The 19,468-nt window shown below is 42.4% G+C and overlaps 1 protein-coding gene across 1 annotated transcript; it reads right to left on the bottom strand.

Moving 5' to 3' along the window:
- Nucleotides 1-344: 344 nt before the first annotated feature.
- On the bottom strand, nt 345-4,110 carry LOC109784785 (cysteine-rich receptor-like protein kinase 6). Its single transcript, XM_020343383.3, has 7 exons — nt 3,926-4,110; nt 3,573-3,735; nt 3,218-3,482; nt 2,788-3,028; nt 2,524-2,668; nt 2,224-2,421; nt 345-729 (listed from the first exon to the last, which is right to left on the bottom strand). Exons 2-6 carry the CDS (start codon nt 3,714-3,716, stop codon nt 2,236-2,238), a joined length of 981 nt encoding a protein of 326 aa, XP_020198972.1. The 5' UTR covers nt 3,717-3,735; nt 3,926-4,110; the 3' UTR covers nt 345-729; nt 2,224-2,235.
- Between the last annotated feature and the right edge of the window lie 15,358 nt (nt 4,111-19,468).

Here is a 19,468-nt window from a genome sequence, read left to right as displayed (position 1 = left end):
CCATAGCGGACGTTTCGATTGCGAGCTTTCTGCAGTGGGTTTCCCGGGAATGCTTTGAGCTCGCTTTTTCCCTTTCCCTTTTAGACTCCTGGATTTGGCTGTATTTCCGTCATTTCAATATAATAGAAAGGGGATTAGCCCGGTTCAAAAAAATATATTCTGATGCTGTATGAAACCTTAATTGAATCATATTATGTAACTTTTTTGTATTTTGCTAAGTAATCAAAACCATCTGAATCTCCCACAACGTGAATGCACAGGCATACACCGTACCTTAGGGAGGAATCCGACGTGCTATCTTTTTTGTTTCAATCAGACAACTATGTAGGGAGCAGACATACTTTTGCTCCGGATATGACGTTGCGATGCTAGTCACCCCTTTTAACACTTTGAGATTGGAAATTTTCTTTTTTATAGAAGAGTTAACTGGTACTAGTACCATCTTAATAACTATCTAGGTCAGAGAAATTAAATCTTATTTAACCTGAAATAAACAGAGACAACTTTAACATTAATGTTGCATATCAAGTCATCAATTAATAATAAATTACACCATTGATTTTACGAAATAAATTACGCTTCAATATCTCTGCAATGAAATGAAATCGAAGGGTCTTATTTCCAAATTAAAGTTACAATCTTCCAGCAGCAATAACAGAGCATGTTTCATTTCTTGTTGTAACCAAAAACATACCCAAGCTTCCTTCTTGTAGTAGACGCACGGAAAATCTGAAAATTCATGTATATATATACCATGTTAGAATCACATCAAATGTCTAGGGTAAACTAAAGATGCTCATCCAGATGTTTGATTTTATTTTTTACATCATAGGTGTTTCATTAATACGATAAGATATGTATTAAAACTAGAAGAAACAAAATAAATGTGCATTTAGTTGACAACATTATTATAGACAAGATTATGAAGATACCTCAAAGCATTCTTGCTATACACGAGAAGATGAAAATAATAATAATTTGTTTCCCTATATGACGAGTGCAACATAGAAGCATGCAGACACATATATGATGCAAGTTAAATTAACAAACTAATAAGGTCATATTGATGGTTAGAGTATCGTACGTCATGTCACCTATTGAGAAATTTCTGCCGTGGTCATCCAACCTATTTAAGTAAAATATGCGATGAACCTCCTTAAGTATGGATATACAGCTTTGCTTCATGGTTCAAACTTGCAGCTACAAAAGGACTCTTTGAGTATTCCGTTCATCTAGCTAGAAGACTTTGTATGATGTAATATGCACTTCTTGCTTGCAGATCGAACATTATTCCACATAAGTACATGGGGCCGGGTATGTGTGAAAATGTTTCGTCCACTCAAAAACTCTACATTCTGTATTATTCAGACCAGATATGTGTTGATCATCTCTCCCTGTACGCCTAAGGCCTTGTACAAAGCAACACGCTTAAAAAATAAATTAGATTTTCTTTAGAAACCGATGCTTATTTATAGGGTATAGACGTTTAATTAGACACCTCTCTCTCTCTCTCTCTCTCTCTCTCTCTCTCTAGTATTGAACTAGAGTTAGTAGTCGCAATGGCTAGTAGCGCGAGCGAATCTGCCGTTGGTCGTGGGTTTGATTCCTAGCTAGCGTGCTCATTCTTTTTATTTTTCACCGCACGCTATCGCATATGGGCCAGCCCAGGCGAGTAATTTCTCACGTTTGTGCAAGGCTAGCCCCAATGTGCATGGGTTACGGGCCAGGATAAGCAAGATGTCAGGCTGGTTTGGGCTTCCCTGGACGGGAAACAAACTGTTTCCAAGGAGGCTCTAGCGCAACACCCTATGCCTCATTACGCATGTCAAATACTCAAGTTGCTTGTTGAGTGCACGTAACTGTTAATTACGGAGCCAATGGCTGGAGTACTCGACCATTGAATGTGTGTGCTAGTTTATATTCAAATTAACAACTAAACATAAAGAACCAAAGATATTCAAAATATTTTGATGACAGATAATTTAAAACATGTAAATATATGTAACAAAATGCATCTACATGAATATGAGTGCAGTTTCGTCACTTAAAACATTTGTGCATACACACCATCTACGAGAAGCAGTTATCTGTCTTTAGTTACCAAAGGAAATAAGTTACCAGCCTTCTGAAACGAAAACTACCATTGAATTAAGAATTCTCTGCTTTAAATGGAATTATATCATCTCAATAGATAACTTCTTAGTTTAGTCCCTGTCATCTTACCTCGTTTAACATTTAGCTTGGACGTAGTCCTTCGAGTGTGCCAACGATTTCTTCTATGGGAGGTCTATTTCTCCGATCGATTTCTACACATCTAATCCCAATTTCAATGCATGTTTTAACTTCTTGGAGGCTTCCTGAATCTAACGATGCATACTTGGAGTGGGATGTTATATGCTGCAGTGTCCAATCTTTACGTACCTGTAGAAGTGGAGTCAAGATTCTTGGTCATGATATATAAACTGAATGTACAACATATACATTCATTTCAATTCCAAATAAAAAAGTAAAATCTCCTCCTACTTTATCAACAAAATTTCTTGCAGACGGTTGTTCACGAGGATTCTGCTCTCCTGTGGTGATCTCGATTATCAATAGGCCTAAACTATATATGTCTGACTGGGCCGAGATTTCACCTCTGTAAAGATATTCTGGAGCCATGTAGCCACTGGATGACATTAAAATTGGAAGTTAAATAAATAAATAGGCAGAACTGGAGTGGCAAAAGGAGAATTTGAAAATTATGTAAGGAATAAACTAATGTTATGAAATATCAGATTAGCTTACTAAGATCCCACAACTGTTTGTGTGCATAATCGGGTTTGTTCTTGGCCAAAGACTCTTGATAGTGCAAAGTCTGCGATCTTTGGCACCATATCTACACCCAACAATATATTTTCAGGCTTCAAATCCATATGGACTATGGGAATATCCAACTTGTGTAGGAAAAACAATCCCTGGCAAATCCCCTTGATTATTTTGAAGCGTGTGTCCCAATTGATTTCCTGTTTAGCTGATGCTTTGGTATCTGCATATAGGTGTAAAGAAGATAAATAATCTGAAAGGTAAAAAATGTAAACATACATCACAGAAACTAGGAGGGGCGTCGAAACTCTAAACAATTTAGAGAAGTGATTTCCTAGTTAGCACCAATTTGGAATGAAACATCAAGGAATAGATTAGAAATGCAAAATATGTTGGATAATGTATTGCATACCAAATAGATTCGCTTGAAGGCTCCCGTTAGGTAAATATTCGTAGCAGATTAAACTTTCAGTGATGTCTGCCTGGATATATCTTTTATCAAACTGCACCAATTTCTTCTGTGTTTCAGTGCAGAATCCAACCAACTCTACTATGTTTACATGCTTGAGCGCCATAATATTCTGAACCTCTTTACTAAATGTTTTGTCAGCTGACATTGGTGCGTTGTCCTGAAGTTTCTTCACAGCAATCACTTTGTCATCATCTGGTACAATTCCCTGTTTAATCTCATACATTTTTACTGCATATTAGCATATTTGTATCAACCTTAATTGGAAGGACAAGAAGTATCAAGGGAAAAATCAAACCTTGTAAAGTGTTCCAAAAGGACCTTCACTTATTATTCGATCTTCGGCGAAATTGTTAGTAATTTTCTTCAAAAAGTCGATTGGCAATTGTTTCGGTAGTTCAGGGCTCTGCTTGCTCTCTTTGATTTTACTTCCGGTGGCCATTTCCGATGATTGAGGAAACCTGGGGTGCCACAAGTTGTGAATTAATTGCTGCACAATTTGTCATTTCACCAAAGTAGCAGTTGCTTAACAACGTCCATAAGACTCCAAATGCAAAATTTAACATGATACTTCTGGAGAAGGAAGAGCAAAACTTAGCATGATGGTTCTGCGGACATGTAGAGATAACTCATGAGCATGATGTTACTGACCTTGAGAGGAGCACTAGCTTGGGGGATCCTTGCTGCGAAGAGAGAAACGAGATATCTGTCTCCTTGCTGCTTGCTAGCTAGCTGCAGGCGGGCTTATAATGAAGCAGCGCGGTCGAGGAGGAAGAGGGGAAAGTTGACCTGACTAGAGATTTAGTTGAGTCTTTCCATAGGTCGAGTTAACAAAAGATATGTGCCCATCAGGTCCATGTGATTAGATGCCTAGCAAATAATGGTGGTTGCAGCCTTGTATCACGAGGAACTAATAACAAGCAACCATTGGACCAAATAACTTTGGCAGGTTTTTTTGTTTTTGTTTTGTGGAATAACTTTGGCAGGTTGGTTAATACAGGATCATGCTTCACAATCGATCCCGTAGGAGATGGTGTAATTAATCTAGTGACAAACACGATATCGTATTAAGTGGCAATTAGGATTATGAAGTATAGTAGTAATACGTAGCTGTTGCCTGTTAGTCGCTCACAAGTGGCATCAAGAATATTCATTCTGTAGGTACATGTGAAAGCGTACGAATATGCTGTACTTCTAATCTAAATAACGAGACACTGCACGTGCAGCTTGGTCGTTAAGTGCATTCGATTGGGTTTCGTCTAAATAATGAGACAATACACAGGGAGATCTGGCCATTAGATTGGTGTACTTCTAATGTAAATAACGAGACACTACACCCGGAGATCTGGCCATTAGATTAAGAAAATACAGTGGCATTTTCGTCTCTTCCCAACAGACTAAAACCTTCTCCACTTGTGAACATGTATGACTGCGCATATCTGTATTATAGCTAAAAATGAGGACGTGGGGTGATGTGGATATCTTTTGTTTTTGAGGGAATGATGTGGATATCTTCTAAACAAAGGTTGCGCCATTTGTTTATGACAAGATAGTCCTGCAATTTCGACTGTTACAAAACACAATGGATTATACCTTGTTCGCAGGCGTGCATGTGACATAGCCATACATAGCTGTAGATCTTATCCCCAGCAACCACAAAAAAAGGTGTATATCTTATCTGCCCAAGCTAATAAACCAGTAAAGAAGGAAAGAAGCTGGACTCAAGATGGGAAATGGTTGTTGGCTCTCGAAATTCTGGTGAATCTCCATTTTAGTTTTTCTCTAAAATATCTTCTTCTTCTTTTTCAGAAAATTCTCTAAAATATCTTGGAAGGGGTCCAGTGTTTGCTGCTTCTTTTTCCTCCTCGGCTTGAGGCAAGTCCAGTAATCTTTTTTTGAGGGGTAGCAAGCCCAGCAATCTAAAAGGGCAAAAAGGGATTGAACCTTGAAGCCCATCAACTTAGAAGAATGCCCATATACTAGTAAGTCAGCCCACTATTGAAGACACGCAACCAGCTTGCTCCTGGAAATGCTATTTCTGGCTAGCTGCGAAGGGAATTGAGCCTGTCCAAAACTATAGCTGCACGCAAGTTTTCCCCCCTATGGTTATTTTCGGCTTTTTCACTGTCTTGCATCTGTTTTCTATGGTTTTTCCTTGGTTTCCTTCAGGTTTCATTTTTCCTCTTTATTTTTTTCATTTTTCTTTGTTTCATTCTTCGATTTTCTCCAGTTTTCTTTGCTTTTCTATACTTTTTTATCTTTCATTTCCTTTTTTAACACATGTCTAATTTTTATACACATTATACATTTTTGGTAAACATCAGTAATATTGCATATACATTTTTTATATTTTTCAAATACATGATTAATATTTTATAAAATAATTTTTTGGATTTATTTTTTCATACACAATACACATTTTTCATGTACATATAAAATATTTCTTATATATGTTAAACATTTTTCGTATTAATGATTAGTAATTTTCTTCAAATAAGTGTTTTAAATATGTTTTATGAATATGTGCTAAAAAAATTTCAAATAAAGTTGAAACATTTTATGTATGATGCAGAATATATTTTAAAACTAAACAAACAATTTTAGGAAAAATGAGCGAACATTTTCCTAAATAAGTTCAAAAATGAGCGAACTTTTTTATGTGTCACAAACATATTTTTGAAACACTGAACATTTTATCAAATGTAATGCACATTTCTTTGAATGCTATGAAACATGTTTTTAGCAAAAGATTCTATAAGATTTTCCAAAAAAGTCATGTACATAGTTATGAAACGCATGAACATTTTTGAAATGCCACATTCAATTTTTCCCGAATAGTACAATTATTTTCTATAAGTTGAGCGAACATTTGTTTTTGACAAATTACCTAATTATTTTTCCATAATATATGTATTGATTATTATTTTTCCTGAGGTTCTTTCTGGCATTTTCACCCGTCTTGCATTTGCTTTCTACGGTCCTAGTTTTCTTTGGTCTCTCTTTTTTCCCCTTTATTTTTTATTTTTCAGTTTTCTTTGTTTCTTTATTCGGTTTTCACAAGTTTTCTTTGGGCTTTTCTTTCTTCCCTTTTATACACTTTTTTTAATACATGATTACCATGGTTTTTTCAAATATGTGATTTGATGGCTGCATTTTCAATAAACAATGTACTTTTTTGTATACATCTAAATATTTTTAATATATGTTTAGCATTTTTATATAGATGATTAACCAATTTTTTCAAATATGTGTTTTGAATATATTATCAAATCCGTACTAACCATTTCAGATACATGTTGAAACATTTTTGAATGATATTAAATTTTTTAAACTAATCTAATATTTTTTAACATTTTAGAAACATTTTTTAAGTGTAACAAACATATTTTTGAAATGCATGATAATTTTTTAAATGTTACACACAATTTTTTGAATGGTATGGATTTTTTTTAATTACACGAAGCTTTTTTAATTGTGTATGATTTTCCAAAAAAATTATGTACATTAATTGTGAAATGCATGAACATTTTTAAATGTCACATACAATATTTTGAGTGGTACGAATATTTTATCATAGTTGAGGATGCTTTTTTTACACAAGATGAACATTTTTTAAATGTGAGAATAACAATTTTAAATAGATTAATTTGATTATTTTATGATAATATATGTATTTATAATTTTCAAAACATGTAAACAAAATAAAGATGGAAATTTGGGTGATATCAGCGTGAGGAAAGCATAGGGCTACGGGGCCAGCCCACTACCGGCTTCTTTCGGTGATTGTTCGCGGTGGCATTAGCACTTGAATTAGCATAGCGAGGTGTATTCTTTTTCATGGGCCGCATGCACAATCATGGATGAATGTTTTAGATTCATTGAACTATGGCTCATGCTGGCCCATGTGTTATGTCTGATTACCATCAACAAGCTAACAAGATAAGCAGCACCTTCACATAAAGAAAATAAATACTTGCTCCCAACTTGGCAAGGAGGTTGTCAATCCCCTCGTCTTGCTAGTTGTAAGGTTAAAAGCAAATAGTGGATTGATAGTGGCATAGTGAAATGGCAAAATAGTAAAAGAAAATAATAATAAAGTTATAGAAGCAAGTTTTAATGGAGAATAGATGTGAGGGGCGTAGGTTCACTAGTGGCATCTCTCTCGAAAGTAAGTAATGGTATGACAAACAAATTACTGTTGGGTAATTGACATAAAAGCGACATTATAACTAAGATCATTCATGGCATAACCTTGTATAGGCATTACCTTCGTGATAAGTACATCGTTATCCAACTGCATATACTACTATTACTCCATCCTAAAACCACTATCCAGCATTCATATCAAGGTATTAAGCTTATTAAAAAGCAGAGCAACGCAATAAGCAAGATGACATAATGTAGAGAGAAAGAAATGTAGCAATAGGATAAATCTCAGTTGTTCTATCCTTAGTGGCAACAATACAATACATGTCTTGGTCCTTTCTATAATTGGAGTAGAGCTGAAGGAAATATGCCCTAGAGGCAATAATAAAGTTATTATTTATTTCCTTATATCATGATAAATGTTTATTATTCATGCTAGAATTGTATTAACCGAAAACATAATACTTGTGTGAATACATAGACAAACAGAGTGTCACTAGTATGCCTATACTTGACTAGCTCGTTGATCAAAGATGGTTATGTTTCCTAGCCATTGACATGAGTTGTCATTTGATTAACGGGATCACATCATTAGGAGAATGATGTGATTAACTTGACCCATTCCGTTAGCTTAGCACACGATCGTTTAGTATTCTGCTATTGCTTTCTTCATGACTTATACATGTTCCTATGACTGTGAGATTATGCAACTCCCGTTTATCGGAGGAACACTTTGTGTGCTACCAAACGTCACAACGTAACTGGGTGATTATAAAGGTGCTCTACAGGTGTCTTCAAAGGTACTTGTTGGGTTGGCGTATTTCGAGATTAGGATTTGTCACTCCAATTGTCGGAGAGGTATCTCTGGGCCCACTCGGTAATGCACATCACAATAAGCCTTGCAAGCATTGCAACTAATGAGTTAGTTGAGGGATGATGTATTACAGAAGAGTAAAGAGACTTGCCAGTAACGAGATTGAACTAGGTATTGAGATACCGACGATCGAATCTCGGGCAAGTAACATACCGATGACAAAAGGGAACAACGTATGTTGTTATGCGGTTTGGCCGATAAAGATCTTTGTAGAATATGTGGGAGCCAATATCAGCATCCAGGTTCCGCTATTGGTTATTGGCCGGAGACGTGTCTCGGTCATGTCTACATAGTTCTCGAACCCGTAGGGTCCGCACGCTTAAAGTTTCGATGACAGTTATATTATGAGTTTATATGTTTTGATGTACCGAAGGTAGTTCGGCGTCCCGGATGTGATCACGGACATTACGAGGAGTCTCGAAATGGTCGACACATGAAGATTGATATATTGGACGACAATATTCGGACACCGGAATGGTTCCGGGGGTTATCGGATATATACCGGAGTACGGGGGGTTACCGGAACCCCCCCGGGGTTTAATGGGCCTACATGGGCCTTAGTGGAGAAGAGGAGGGGCGGCCAGGGCAGGCCGCGCGCCCCCTCCCCCTCTAGTCCGAATTGGACAAGGAGGGGGGCGGCGCCCCCCTTTCCTTCCTCTCTCCCTCCTTCTTCCCCCCTTCTCCTAATCCAACAAGGAAGGGAGGGAGTCCTACTCCCACCGGGAGTAGGACTCCTCCTAGCGCGCCTCCTCCTGGCCGGCCGCCTCTCCCCCCTTGCTCCTTTATATACGGGGGCAGGGGCACCCCAGAGCAACAACAATTGATCATTGATCTCTTAGCCGTGTGCGGTGCCCCCCCACCAGAATCCACCTCGATAATATCGTAGCGGTGCTTAGGCGAAGCCCTGCGTCGGTAGAACATCATCATCGTCACCACGCCGTCGTGCTGACGAAACTCTCCCTCAAAGCTCGGCTGGATCGGAGTTCGAGGGACGTCATCGAGCTGAACGTGTGCTGAACTCGGAGGTGCCGTGCGTTCGGTACTTGATCGGTCGGATCGTGAAGACGTACGACTACATCAACCGCGTTGTGCTAACGCTTCCGCTTTCGGTCTACGAGGGTACGTGGACAACACTCTCCCCTCTCGTTGCTATGCATCACCATGATCCTGTATGTGCGTAGGAATTTTTTTGAAATTACTACGATCCCCAACAGTGGCATCCGAGCCTGGATTTATGCGTAGATGTCATATGCACGAGTAGAACACAAGTGAGTTGTGGGCGATACAAGTCATACTGCTTACCAGCATGTCATACTTTGGTTCGGTGGTATTGTTGGATGAAGCGGCCCGGACCAACATTATGCGTACGCTTACGCGAGACTGGTTCTACCGATGTGCTTTGCACACAGGTGGCTGGCCGGTGTCAGTTTCTCCAACTTTAGTTGAACCGAGTGTGGCTACGCCCGGTCCTTGAGAAGGTTAAAACAGCACCAACTTGAAAAACTATCGTTGTGGTTTTGATGCGTAGGTAAGAACGGTTCTTGCTCAGCCCGTAGCAGCCACGTAAAACTTGCAACAACAAAGTAGAGGACGTCTAACTTGTTTTTGCAGGGCATGTTGTGATGTGATATGTGTTGGGAATCGTAGCATAATTTAAAATTTTCCTACGCTCACCAAGATGCATCTATGGAGTCTACTAGCAACGAGGGGAAAGGAGTGGATCTACATACCCTTGTAGATCGCGAGCGGAAGCGTTCCAATGAACGTGGATGACGGAGTCGTACTCGCCGTGATCCAAATCACCGATGACCGAGTGCCGAACGTACGGCACCTCCGCGTTCAACACACGTACGGTGCAGAGACGTCTCCTCCTTCTTGATCCAGCAAGGGGGAAGGAGAGGTTGATGGAGATCCAACAGCACGACGGCGTGGTGGTGGATGTAGCGGGTCTCCGGCAGGGCTTCGCCGAGCTTCTGCGAGAAAGAGAGAGGTGTTGCAGGGGAGGAGGGAGGCGCCCAAGGCTTAGATGTTGCTGCCCTCCCTTCCCCCCACTATATATAGGGCCAAGGGAGAGGGGGGGCGCAGCCTTGCCCCTTCCTCCAAGGAAGGGTGCGGCCAGGGGGGAGTCCTTCCCCCCCAAGGCACCTCGGAGGTGCCTTCCCCCTTTAGGACTCTCCCTTCTTTCTTATCTCTTGCGCATGGGCCTCTTGGGGCTGGTGCCCTTGGCCCATATAGGCCAAGGCGCACCCCTTACAGCCCATGTGGCCCCCCGGGGCTGGTGGGCCCCCTTGGTGGACCCCCGGACCCCTTTCGGCACTCCCGGTACAATACCGATAAAGTGCGAAACTTTTCCGGCGACCAAAATAAGACTTCCCATATATAAATCTTTACCTCCGGACCATTCCGGAACTCCTCGTGACGTCCGGGATCTCATCCGGGACTCCGAACAACTTTCGGGTTTCCGCATACATATATCTCTACAACCCTAGCGTCACCGGACCTTAAGTGTGTAGACCCTACGGGTTCGGGAGACATGCAGACATGACCGAGACGCCTCTCCGGTCAATAACCAACAGCGGGATCTGGATACCCATGTTGGCTCCCACATGTTCCACGATGATATCATCGGATGAACCACGGTGTCGAGGATTCAATCAATCCGTATGCAATTCCCTTTGTCAATCGGTATGTTACTTGCCCGAGATTCGATCGTCGGTATCCCAATACCTTGTTCAATCTCGTTACCGGCAAGTCTCTTTACTCGTACCGCAATGCATGATCCCGTGACTAATGCCTTACTCACATTGAGCTCATTATGATGATGCATTACCGAGTGGGCCCAGAGATACCTCTCCGTCACACGGAGTGACAAATCCCAGTCTCGATCCGTGCCAACCCAACAGACACTTTCGGAGATACCCGTAATGCACCTTTATAGTCACCCAGTTACGTTGTGACGTTTGGCACACCCAAAGCACTCCTACGGTATCCGGGAGTTGCACGATCTCATGGTCTAAGGAAAAGATACTTGACATTGGAAAAGCTCTAGCAAACGAAACTACACGATCTTTTATGCTATGCTTAAGTTGGGTCTTGTCCATCACATCATTCTCCTAATGATGTGATCCCGTTATCAATGACATCCAATGTCCATAGTCAGGAAACCATGACTATCTGTTGATCAACGAGCTAGTCAACTAGAGGCTTACTAGGGACACGTTGTGGTCTATGTATTCACACATGTATTACGATTTCCGGACAATACAATTATAGCATGAATAATAGACAATTACCATGAACAAAGAAATATAATAATAACCATTTATTATTGCCTCTAGGGCATATTTCCAACAGTCTCCCACTTGCACTAGAGTCAATAATCTAGTTACATTGTGATGAATCGAACACCCATTGCGTCCTGGTGTTGATCATGTTTTGCCCTAGGGAGAGGTTTAGTCAACGGATCTGCTACATTCAGGTCCGTGTGTACTTTACAAATATCTATGTCTCCATTTTGAACACTTTCACGAATGGAGTTGAAGCGACGCTTGATATGCCTGGTCTTCCTGTGAAACCTGGGCTCCTTCGCAAGGGCAATAGCTCCAGTGTTGTCACAGAAGAGAGTCATCGGGCCCGACGCATTGGGAATCACCCCTAGGTCGGTAATGAACTCCTTCATCCAGACTGCTTCCTGTGCTGCCTCCGAGGCTGCCATGTACTCCGCTTCACATGTAGATCCCACCACGACGCTTTGCTTGCAACTGCACCAGCTTACTGCTCCTCCATTCAAAATATACACGTATCCGGTCTGTGACTTCGAGTCATCCAGATCTGTGTCGAAGCTAGCGTCGACGTAACCCTTTACGACGAGCTCTTCGTCACCTCCATAAACGAGAAACATATCCTTAGTCCTTTTCAGGTACTTCAGGATATTCTTGACCGCTGTCTAGTGTTCCTTGCCGGGATTACTTTGGTACCTACCTACCAAACTTACGGCAAGGTTTACATCAGGTCTGGTACACAACATGGCATACATAATAGACCCTATGGCCGAGGCATAGGGGATGACACTCATCTCTTCTATATCTTCTGCCGTGGTCGGGCATTGAGCCGTGCTCAATTGCACACCTTGCAATACAGGCAAGAACCCCTTCTTGGACTGATCCATACTGAACTTCTTCAGTATCTTGTCAAGGTATGTACTCTGTGAAAGACCAATGAGGCGTCTTGATCTATCTCTATAGATCTTGATGCCTAATATATAAGCAGCTTCTCCAAGGTCCTTCATTGAAAAACACTTATTCAAATAGGCCTTTATACTTTCCAAGAATTCTATATCATTTCCCATCAATAATATGTCATCCACATATAATATGAGAAATGCTACAGAGCTCCCACTCACTTTCTTGTAAACACAGGCTTCTCCATAAGTCTGTGTAAACCCAAACGCTTTGATCATCTCATCAAAGCGAATGTTCCAACTCCGAGATGCTTGCACCAGCCCATAGATTGAGCGTTGGAGCTTGCATACTTTGTTAGCATTCTTAGGATCGACAAAACCTTCCGGCTGCATCATATACAACTCTTCCTTAAGGAAGCCGTTAAGGAATGCCGTTTTGACGTCCATCTGCCATATCTCATAATCATAGTATGCGGCAATTGCTAACATGATTCGGACGGACTTCAGCTTCGCTACAGGTGAGAAAGTCTCATCGTAGTCAACCCCTTGAACTTGTCGATAACCCTTAGCGACAAGTCGAGCTTTGTAGATGGTCACATTACCATCTGCGTCCGTCTTCTTCTTAAAGATCCATTTGTTTTATATGGCTCGCCGCTCATCGGGCAAGTCAGTCAAAGTCCATACTTTGTTTCCATACATGGATTCTATCTCGGATTTCATGGCTTCTAGCCATTTGTCGGAATCCGGGCCCGCCATCGCTTCTTCATAGTTCGAAGGTTCACCGTTGTCTAACAACATGATTTCCAGGACAGGGTTGCCGTACCACTCTGGTGCGAAACGTGTCCTTGTGGACCTACGAAGTTCAGTGGCAACTTGGTCCGAAGCTTCATGATCATCATCATTAACTTCCTCTCCAGTCGGTGTAGGCACCACAGGAACATTTTCCCGCGCTGTGCTACTTTCCGGTTCGGAAGGGGTGACTATCACCTCATCAAGTTCCACTTTCCTCCCACTCAATTCTTTCGAGAGAAACTCCTTCTCCAGAAAGGACCCGTTCCTGGCAACGAAGATTTTGCCTTCGGATCTGAGGTAGAAGGTATACCCAATAGTTTCCTTAGGGTATCCTATGAAGACGCATTTTTCCGACTTGGGTTTGAGCTTTTCAGGTTGAAGTTTCTTGACATAAGCATCGCATCCCCAAACTTTTAGAAACGACAGCTTAGGTTTCTTGCCAAACCATAATTCATACGGTGTCGTCTCAACGGATTTCGACGGAGCCCTATTTAAAGTGAATGCGGCAGTCTCTAAAGCATAACCCCAAAATGAGAGCGGTAAATCGGTAAGAGACATCATAGATCGCACCATATCCAATAGAGTGCGATTACGACGTTCGGACACACCATTTTTCTGAGGTGTTCCAGGCGGCGTGAGTTGTGAAACTATTCCACATTTCCTTAAGTGTGTACCAAACTCGTGACTTAAATATTCTCCACCACGATCTGATCGTAGGAATTTTATTCTCCTGTCACGTTGATTCTCAACCTCACTCTGAAATTCTTTGAACTTTTCAAAGGTTTCAGACTTGTGTTTCATCAGGTAGACATATCCATATCTACTTAAATCATCAGTGAGAGTGAGAACATAACGATATCCTCCGCGAGCCTCAACACTCATTGGACCACACACATCGGTATGTATGATTTCCAATAAGTTGGTTGCTCGCTCCATTGTTCCGGAGAACGGAGTCTTGGTCATCTTACCCATGAGGCATGGTTCGCACGTGTCAAATGATTCGTAATCAAGAGACTCCAAAAGTCCATCTGCATGGAGCTTCTTCATGCGCTTGACACCAATGTGACCAAGGCGGCAGTGCCACAAGTATGTGGGACTATCGTTATCAACTTTACATCTTTTGGTATTCACACTATGAACATGTGTAACATCACGTTCGAGATTCATCAAAAATAAACCATTGACCAGCGGGGCATGACCATAAAACATCTCTCTCAAATAAATAGAACAACCATTATTCTCGGATTTAAATGAGTAGCCATCTCGAATTAAACGAGATCCAGACACAATGTTCATGCTCAAAGCTGGCACTAAATAACAATTATTGAGGTTTAAAACTAATCCCGTGGGTAGATGCAGAGGTAGCGTGCCGACGGCGATCACATCGACCTTGGAACCATTCCCGACGCGCATTGTCACCTCGTCCTTTGCCAGTCTCCGTTTATTCCGTAGTTCCTGCTTTGAGTTACAAATATGAGCAACCGCACCGGTATCAAATACCCAGGAGCTACTACGAGTACTGGTAAGGTACACATCAATTACTTGTATATCACATATACCTTGGGTGTTGCCGGCCTTCTTCTTGTCCGCTAAATATTTGGGGCAGTTCCGCTTCCAGTGACCACTTCCCTTGCAATAAAAGCACTCAGTCTCGGGCTTGGGTCCATTCTTTGACTTCTTCCCGGTAACTGGCTTACCGGGCGCGGCAACTCCCTTGCCGTCCTTCTTGAAGTTCTTCTTACCCTTGCCCTTCTTGAACTTAGTGGTTTTATTCACCATCAACACTTGATGTTCTTTTCTGATCTCTACCTCAGCTGATTTCAGCATTGAATATACCACGGGAATGGTCTTTTCCATCCCCTGCATATTGTAGTTCATCACAAAGCTCTTGTAGCTTGGTGGAAGCGACTGGAGGATTCTGTCAATGACCGCGTCATCCGGGAGATTAACTCCCAGCTGAGACAAGCGGTTGTGCAACCCAGACATTCTGAGTATGTGCTCACTAACAGAACTGTTCTCCTCCAATTTACAGCTGAAGAACTTGTCGGAGACATCATATCTCTCGACCCGGGCATGAGCTTGGAAAACTAGTTTCAGCTCCTCGAACATCTCATATGCTCCATGTTTCTCAAAACGCTTTTGGAGACCCGGTTCTAAGTTGTAAAGCATGCCGCACTGAACGAGGGAGTAATCATCAGCACGTGATTGCCAAGCGTTCATAACGTCTTGGTTCTGTGGGATTGGTGCATCACCTAGCGGTGCTTCTAAGACATAATCTTTCTTGGCTACTATAAGGATGAGCCTCAGGTTCCGGACCCAGTCCGTATAGTTGCTGCCATCATCTTTCAGCTTGGTTTTCTCTAGGAACGCATTGAAATTGAGGACAACGTTGGCCATTTGATCTACAATACATAGTGTAAAGATTTTAGACTAAGTTCATGATAATTGTGTTCATCTAATCAAATTATTTAATGAACTCCCACTCAGATAGACATCCCTCTAGTCATCTAAGTGAAACATGATCCGAGTTTAACTAGGCCGTGTCCGATCATCACGTGAGACGGACTAGTCAAGCTCGGTGAACATCTCCATGTTGATCGTATCTTCTATACGACTCATGCTCGACCTTTCGGTCCTCCGTGTTCCGAGGCCATGTCTGTACATGCTAGGCTCGTCAAGTCAACCTAAGTGTATTGCGTGTGTTCCGAGGCCATGTCTGTACATGCTAGGCTCGTCAACACCCGTTGTATTCGAACGTAAGAATCTATCACACCCGATCATCACGTGGTGCTTCGAAACGACGAACCTTCGCAACGGTGCACAGTTAGGGTGAACACTTTCTTGAAATTATTATAAGGGATCATCCTACTTGCTACCGTCGTTCTAAGCAAATAAGATGCAAAAACATGATAAACATCACATGCAATCAAATAGTGACATGATATGGCCAATATCATCATGCTCCTTTGATCTCCATCTTCGGGGCACCATGATCATCTTTGTCACCGGCATGACACCATGATCTCCATCATCATGATCTCCATCATTGTGTCTTCATGAAGTCGTCACGCCAACGATTACTTCTACTTCTATGGCTAACGCGTTTAGCAACAAAGTAAAGTAATTTACATGGCGTTATTCAATGACACGCAGGTCATACAAAATAATAAAGACAACTCCTATGGCTCATGCCGGTTGTCATAATCATCGACATGCAAGTCGTGATTCCTATTACAAGAATATGATCAATCTCATACATCACATATATCATTCATCACATCTTCTGGCCATATCACATCACATAGCACTTGCTGCAAAAACAAGTTAGACGTCCTCTAATTGTTGTTGCAAGTTTTTACGTGGTTTGTAGGTTTATAGCAAGAACGTTTCTTACCTACGTATGACCACAACGTGATTTGCCAATTTCTATTTACCCTTCATAAGGACCCTTTTCATCGAATCCGTTCCGACTAAAGTAGGAGAGACAGACACCCGCTAGCCACCTTATGCAACTTATGCATGTCAGTCGGTGGAACCTGTCTCACGTAAGAGTACGTGTAAGGTCGGTCCGGGCCGCTTCATCCTACAATGCCGCCGAAACAAGAAAAGACTAGTAGCGGCAAGAAGAATTGGCAAACTCAACGCCCACAACTACTTTGTGTTCTACTCGTGCATAGTAACTACGCATAGACCTGGCTCTGATACCACTGTTGGGAATCGTAGCATAATTTAAAATTTTCCTACGCTCACCAAGATGCATCTATGGAGTCTACTAGCAACGAGGGGAAAGGAGTGGATCTACATACCCTTGTAGATCGCGAGCGGAAGCGTTCCAATGAACGTGGATGACGGAGTCGTACTCGCCGTGATCCAAATCACCGATGACCGAGTGCCGAACGTACGGCACCTCCGCGTTCAACACACGTACGGTGCAGCGACGTCTCCTCCTTCTTGATCCAGCAAGGGGGAAGGAGAGGTTGATGGAGATCCAACAGCACGACGGCTGGGTGGTGGATGTAGCGGGTCTCCGGCAGGGCTTCGCCGAGCTTCTGCGAGAAAGAGAGAGGTGTTGCAGGGGAGGAGGGAGGCGCCCAAGGCTTAGATGTTGCTGCCCTCCCTTCCCCCCACTATATATAGGGCCAAGGGAGAGGGGGGGCGCAGCCTTGCCCCTTCCTCCAAGGAAGGGTGCGGCCAGGGGGGAGTCCTTCCCCCCCAAGGCACCTCGGAGGTGCCTTCCCCCTTTAGGACTCTCCCTTCTTTCTTATCTCTTGCGCATGGGCCTCTTGGGGCTGGTGCCCTTGGCCCATATAGGCCAAGGCGCACCCCTTACAGCCCATGTGGCCCCCCGGGGCTGGTGGGCCCCCTTGGTGGACCCCCGGACCCCTTTCGGCACTCCCGGTACAATACCGATAAAATGCGAAACTTTTCCGGCGACCAAAATAAGACTTCCCATATATAAATCTTTACCTCCGGACCATTCCGGAACTCCTCGTGACGTCCGGGATCTCATCCGGGACTCCGAACAACTTTCGGGTTTCCGCATACATATATCTCTACAACCCTAGCGTCACCGGACCTTAAGTGTGTAGACCCTACGGGTTCGGGAGACATGCAGACATGACCGAGACGCCTCTCCGGTCAATAACCAACAGCGGGATCTGGATACCCATGTTGGCTCCCACATGTTCCACGATGATATCATCGGATGAACCACGGTGTCGAGGATTCAATCAATCCGTATGCAATTCCCTTTGTCAATCGGTATGTTACTTGCCCGAGATTCGATCGTCGGTATCCCAATACCTTGTTCAATCTCGTTACCGGCAAGTCTCTTTACTCGTACCGCAATGCATGATCCCGTGACTAACGCCTTACTCACATTGAGCTCATTATGATGATGCATTACCGAGTGGGCCCAGAGATACCTCTCCGTCACACGGAGTGACAAATCCCAGTCTCGATCCGTGCCAACCCAACAGACACTTTCGGAGATACCCGTAATGCACCTTTATAGTCACCCAGTTACGTTGTGACGTTTGGCACACCCAAAGCACTCCTACGGTATCCGGGAGTTGCACGATCTCATGGTCTAAGGAAAAGATACTTGACATTGGAAAAGCTCTAGCAAACGAAACTACACGATCTTTTATGCTATGCTTAAGTTGGGTCTTGTCCATCACATCATTCTCCTAATGATGTGATCCCGTTATCAATGACATCCAATGTCCATAGTCAGGAAACCATGACTATCTGTTGATCAACGAGCTAGTCAACTAGAGGCTTACTAGGGACACGTTGTGGTCTATGTATTCACACATGTATTACGATTTCCGGACAATACAATTATAGCATGAATAATAGACAATTACCATGAACAAAGAAATATAATAATAACCATTTATTATTGCCTCTAGGGCATATTTCCAACAATATGGTTAAGGCATGATGCTAAATTTTATTGTATGAAATGATCATGTTTTGTAACCGAGTTATCGGCAACTGGCAGGAGCCATATGGTTGTCGCTTTATTGTATGCAATGCAAACGCCCTGTAATGCTTTACTTTATCACTAAGCGGTAGCGATAGTCGTGGAAGCAAAGTTGTGGAAGCGGTAGCGATAGTACCTGATAGTATTTTGCTTGTCTATGTTGATTATAGATAGATGGCCCGTGATGTTGTTCCGTTGAATTTTAATGTGTTCCTTGAGAAAGCAAAGTTGAAAGATGATGGTAGCAATTACACGGACTGGGTCCGTAACTTGAGGATTATCCTCATTGCTGCACAGAAGAATTACGTCCTGGAAGCACCGCTAGGTGCCAGACCTGCTGCAGGAGCAACACCAGATGTTATGAACGTCTGGCAGAGCAAAGCTGATGACTACTCGATAGTTCAGTGTGCCATGCTTTACGGCTTAGAACCGGGACTTCAATGACGTTTTGAACATCATGCAACATATGAGATGTTCCAGGAGTTGAAGTTAATATTTCAAGCAAATGCCCGGATTAAGAGATATGAAGTCTCCAATAAGTTCTACAGCTGTAAGATGGAGGAGAATAGTTCTGTCAGTGAGCATATACTCAAAATGTCTGGGTATAACAATCACTTGATTCAACTGGGAGTTAATCTTCCGGATGATAGCGTCATTGACAGAATTCTTCAATCACTGCCACTAAGCTACAGTACAAGAGCTTCGTGATAAACT

Source organism: Aegilops tauschii, chromosome 7 (genome assembly GCF_002575655.3).
Source record: "Aegilops tauschii subsp. strangulata cultivar AL8/78 chromosome 7, Aet v6.0, whole genome shotgun sequence".
NCBI lineage: Eukaryota > Viridiplantae > Streptophyta > Magnoliopsida > Poales > Poaceae > Aegilops > Aegilops tauschii.
This window is presented reverse-complemented; position numbering and strand designations above follow the sequence as displayed.

Bases quoted from the DNA above. Each gene is read 5' to 3' on its own strand.
- LOC109784785 (XM_020343383.3), bottom strand. From the start codon at position 3,716: ATGGCCACCGGAAGTAAAATCAAAGAGAGCAAGCAGAGCCCTGAACTA. The intron at 3,029-3,217 runs GTATGCAATACA...ACCTATATGCAG, and splicing joins CCTTCAAGCGAATCTATTTG to ATACCAAAGCATCAGCTAAA. The intron at 2,422-2,523 runs GTAGGAGGAGAT...CCACTTCTACAG, and splicing joins CAAGAAATTTTGTTGATAAA to GTACGTAAAGATTGGACACT.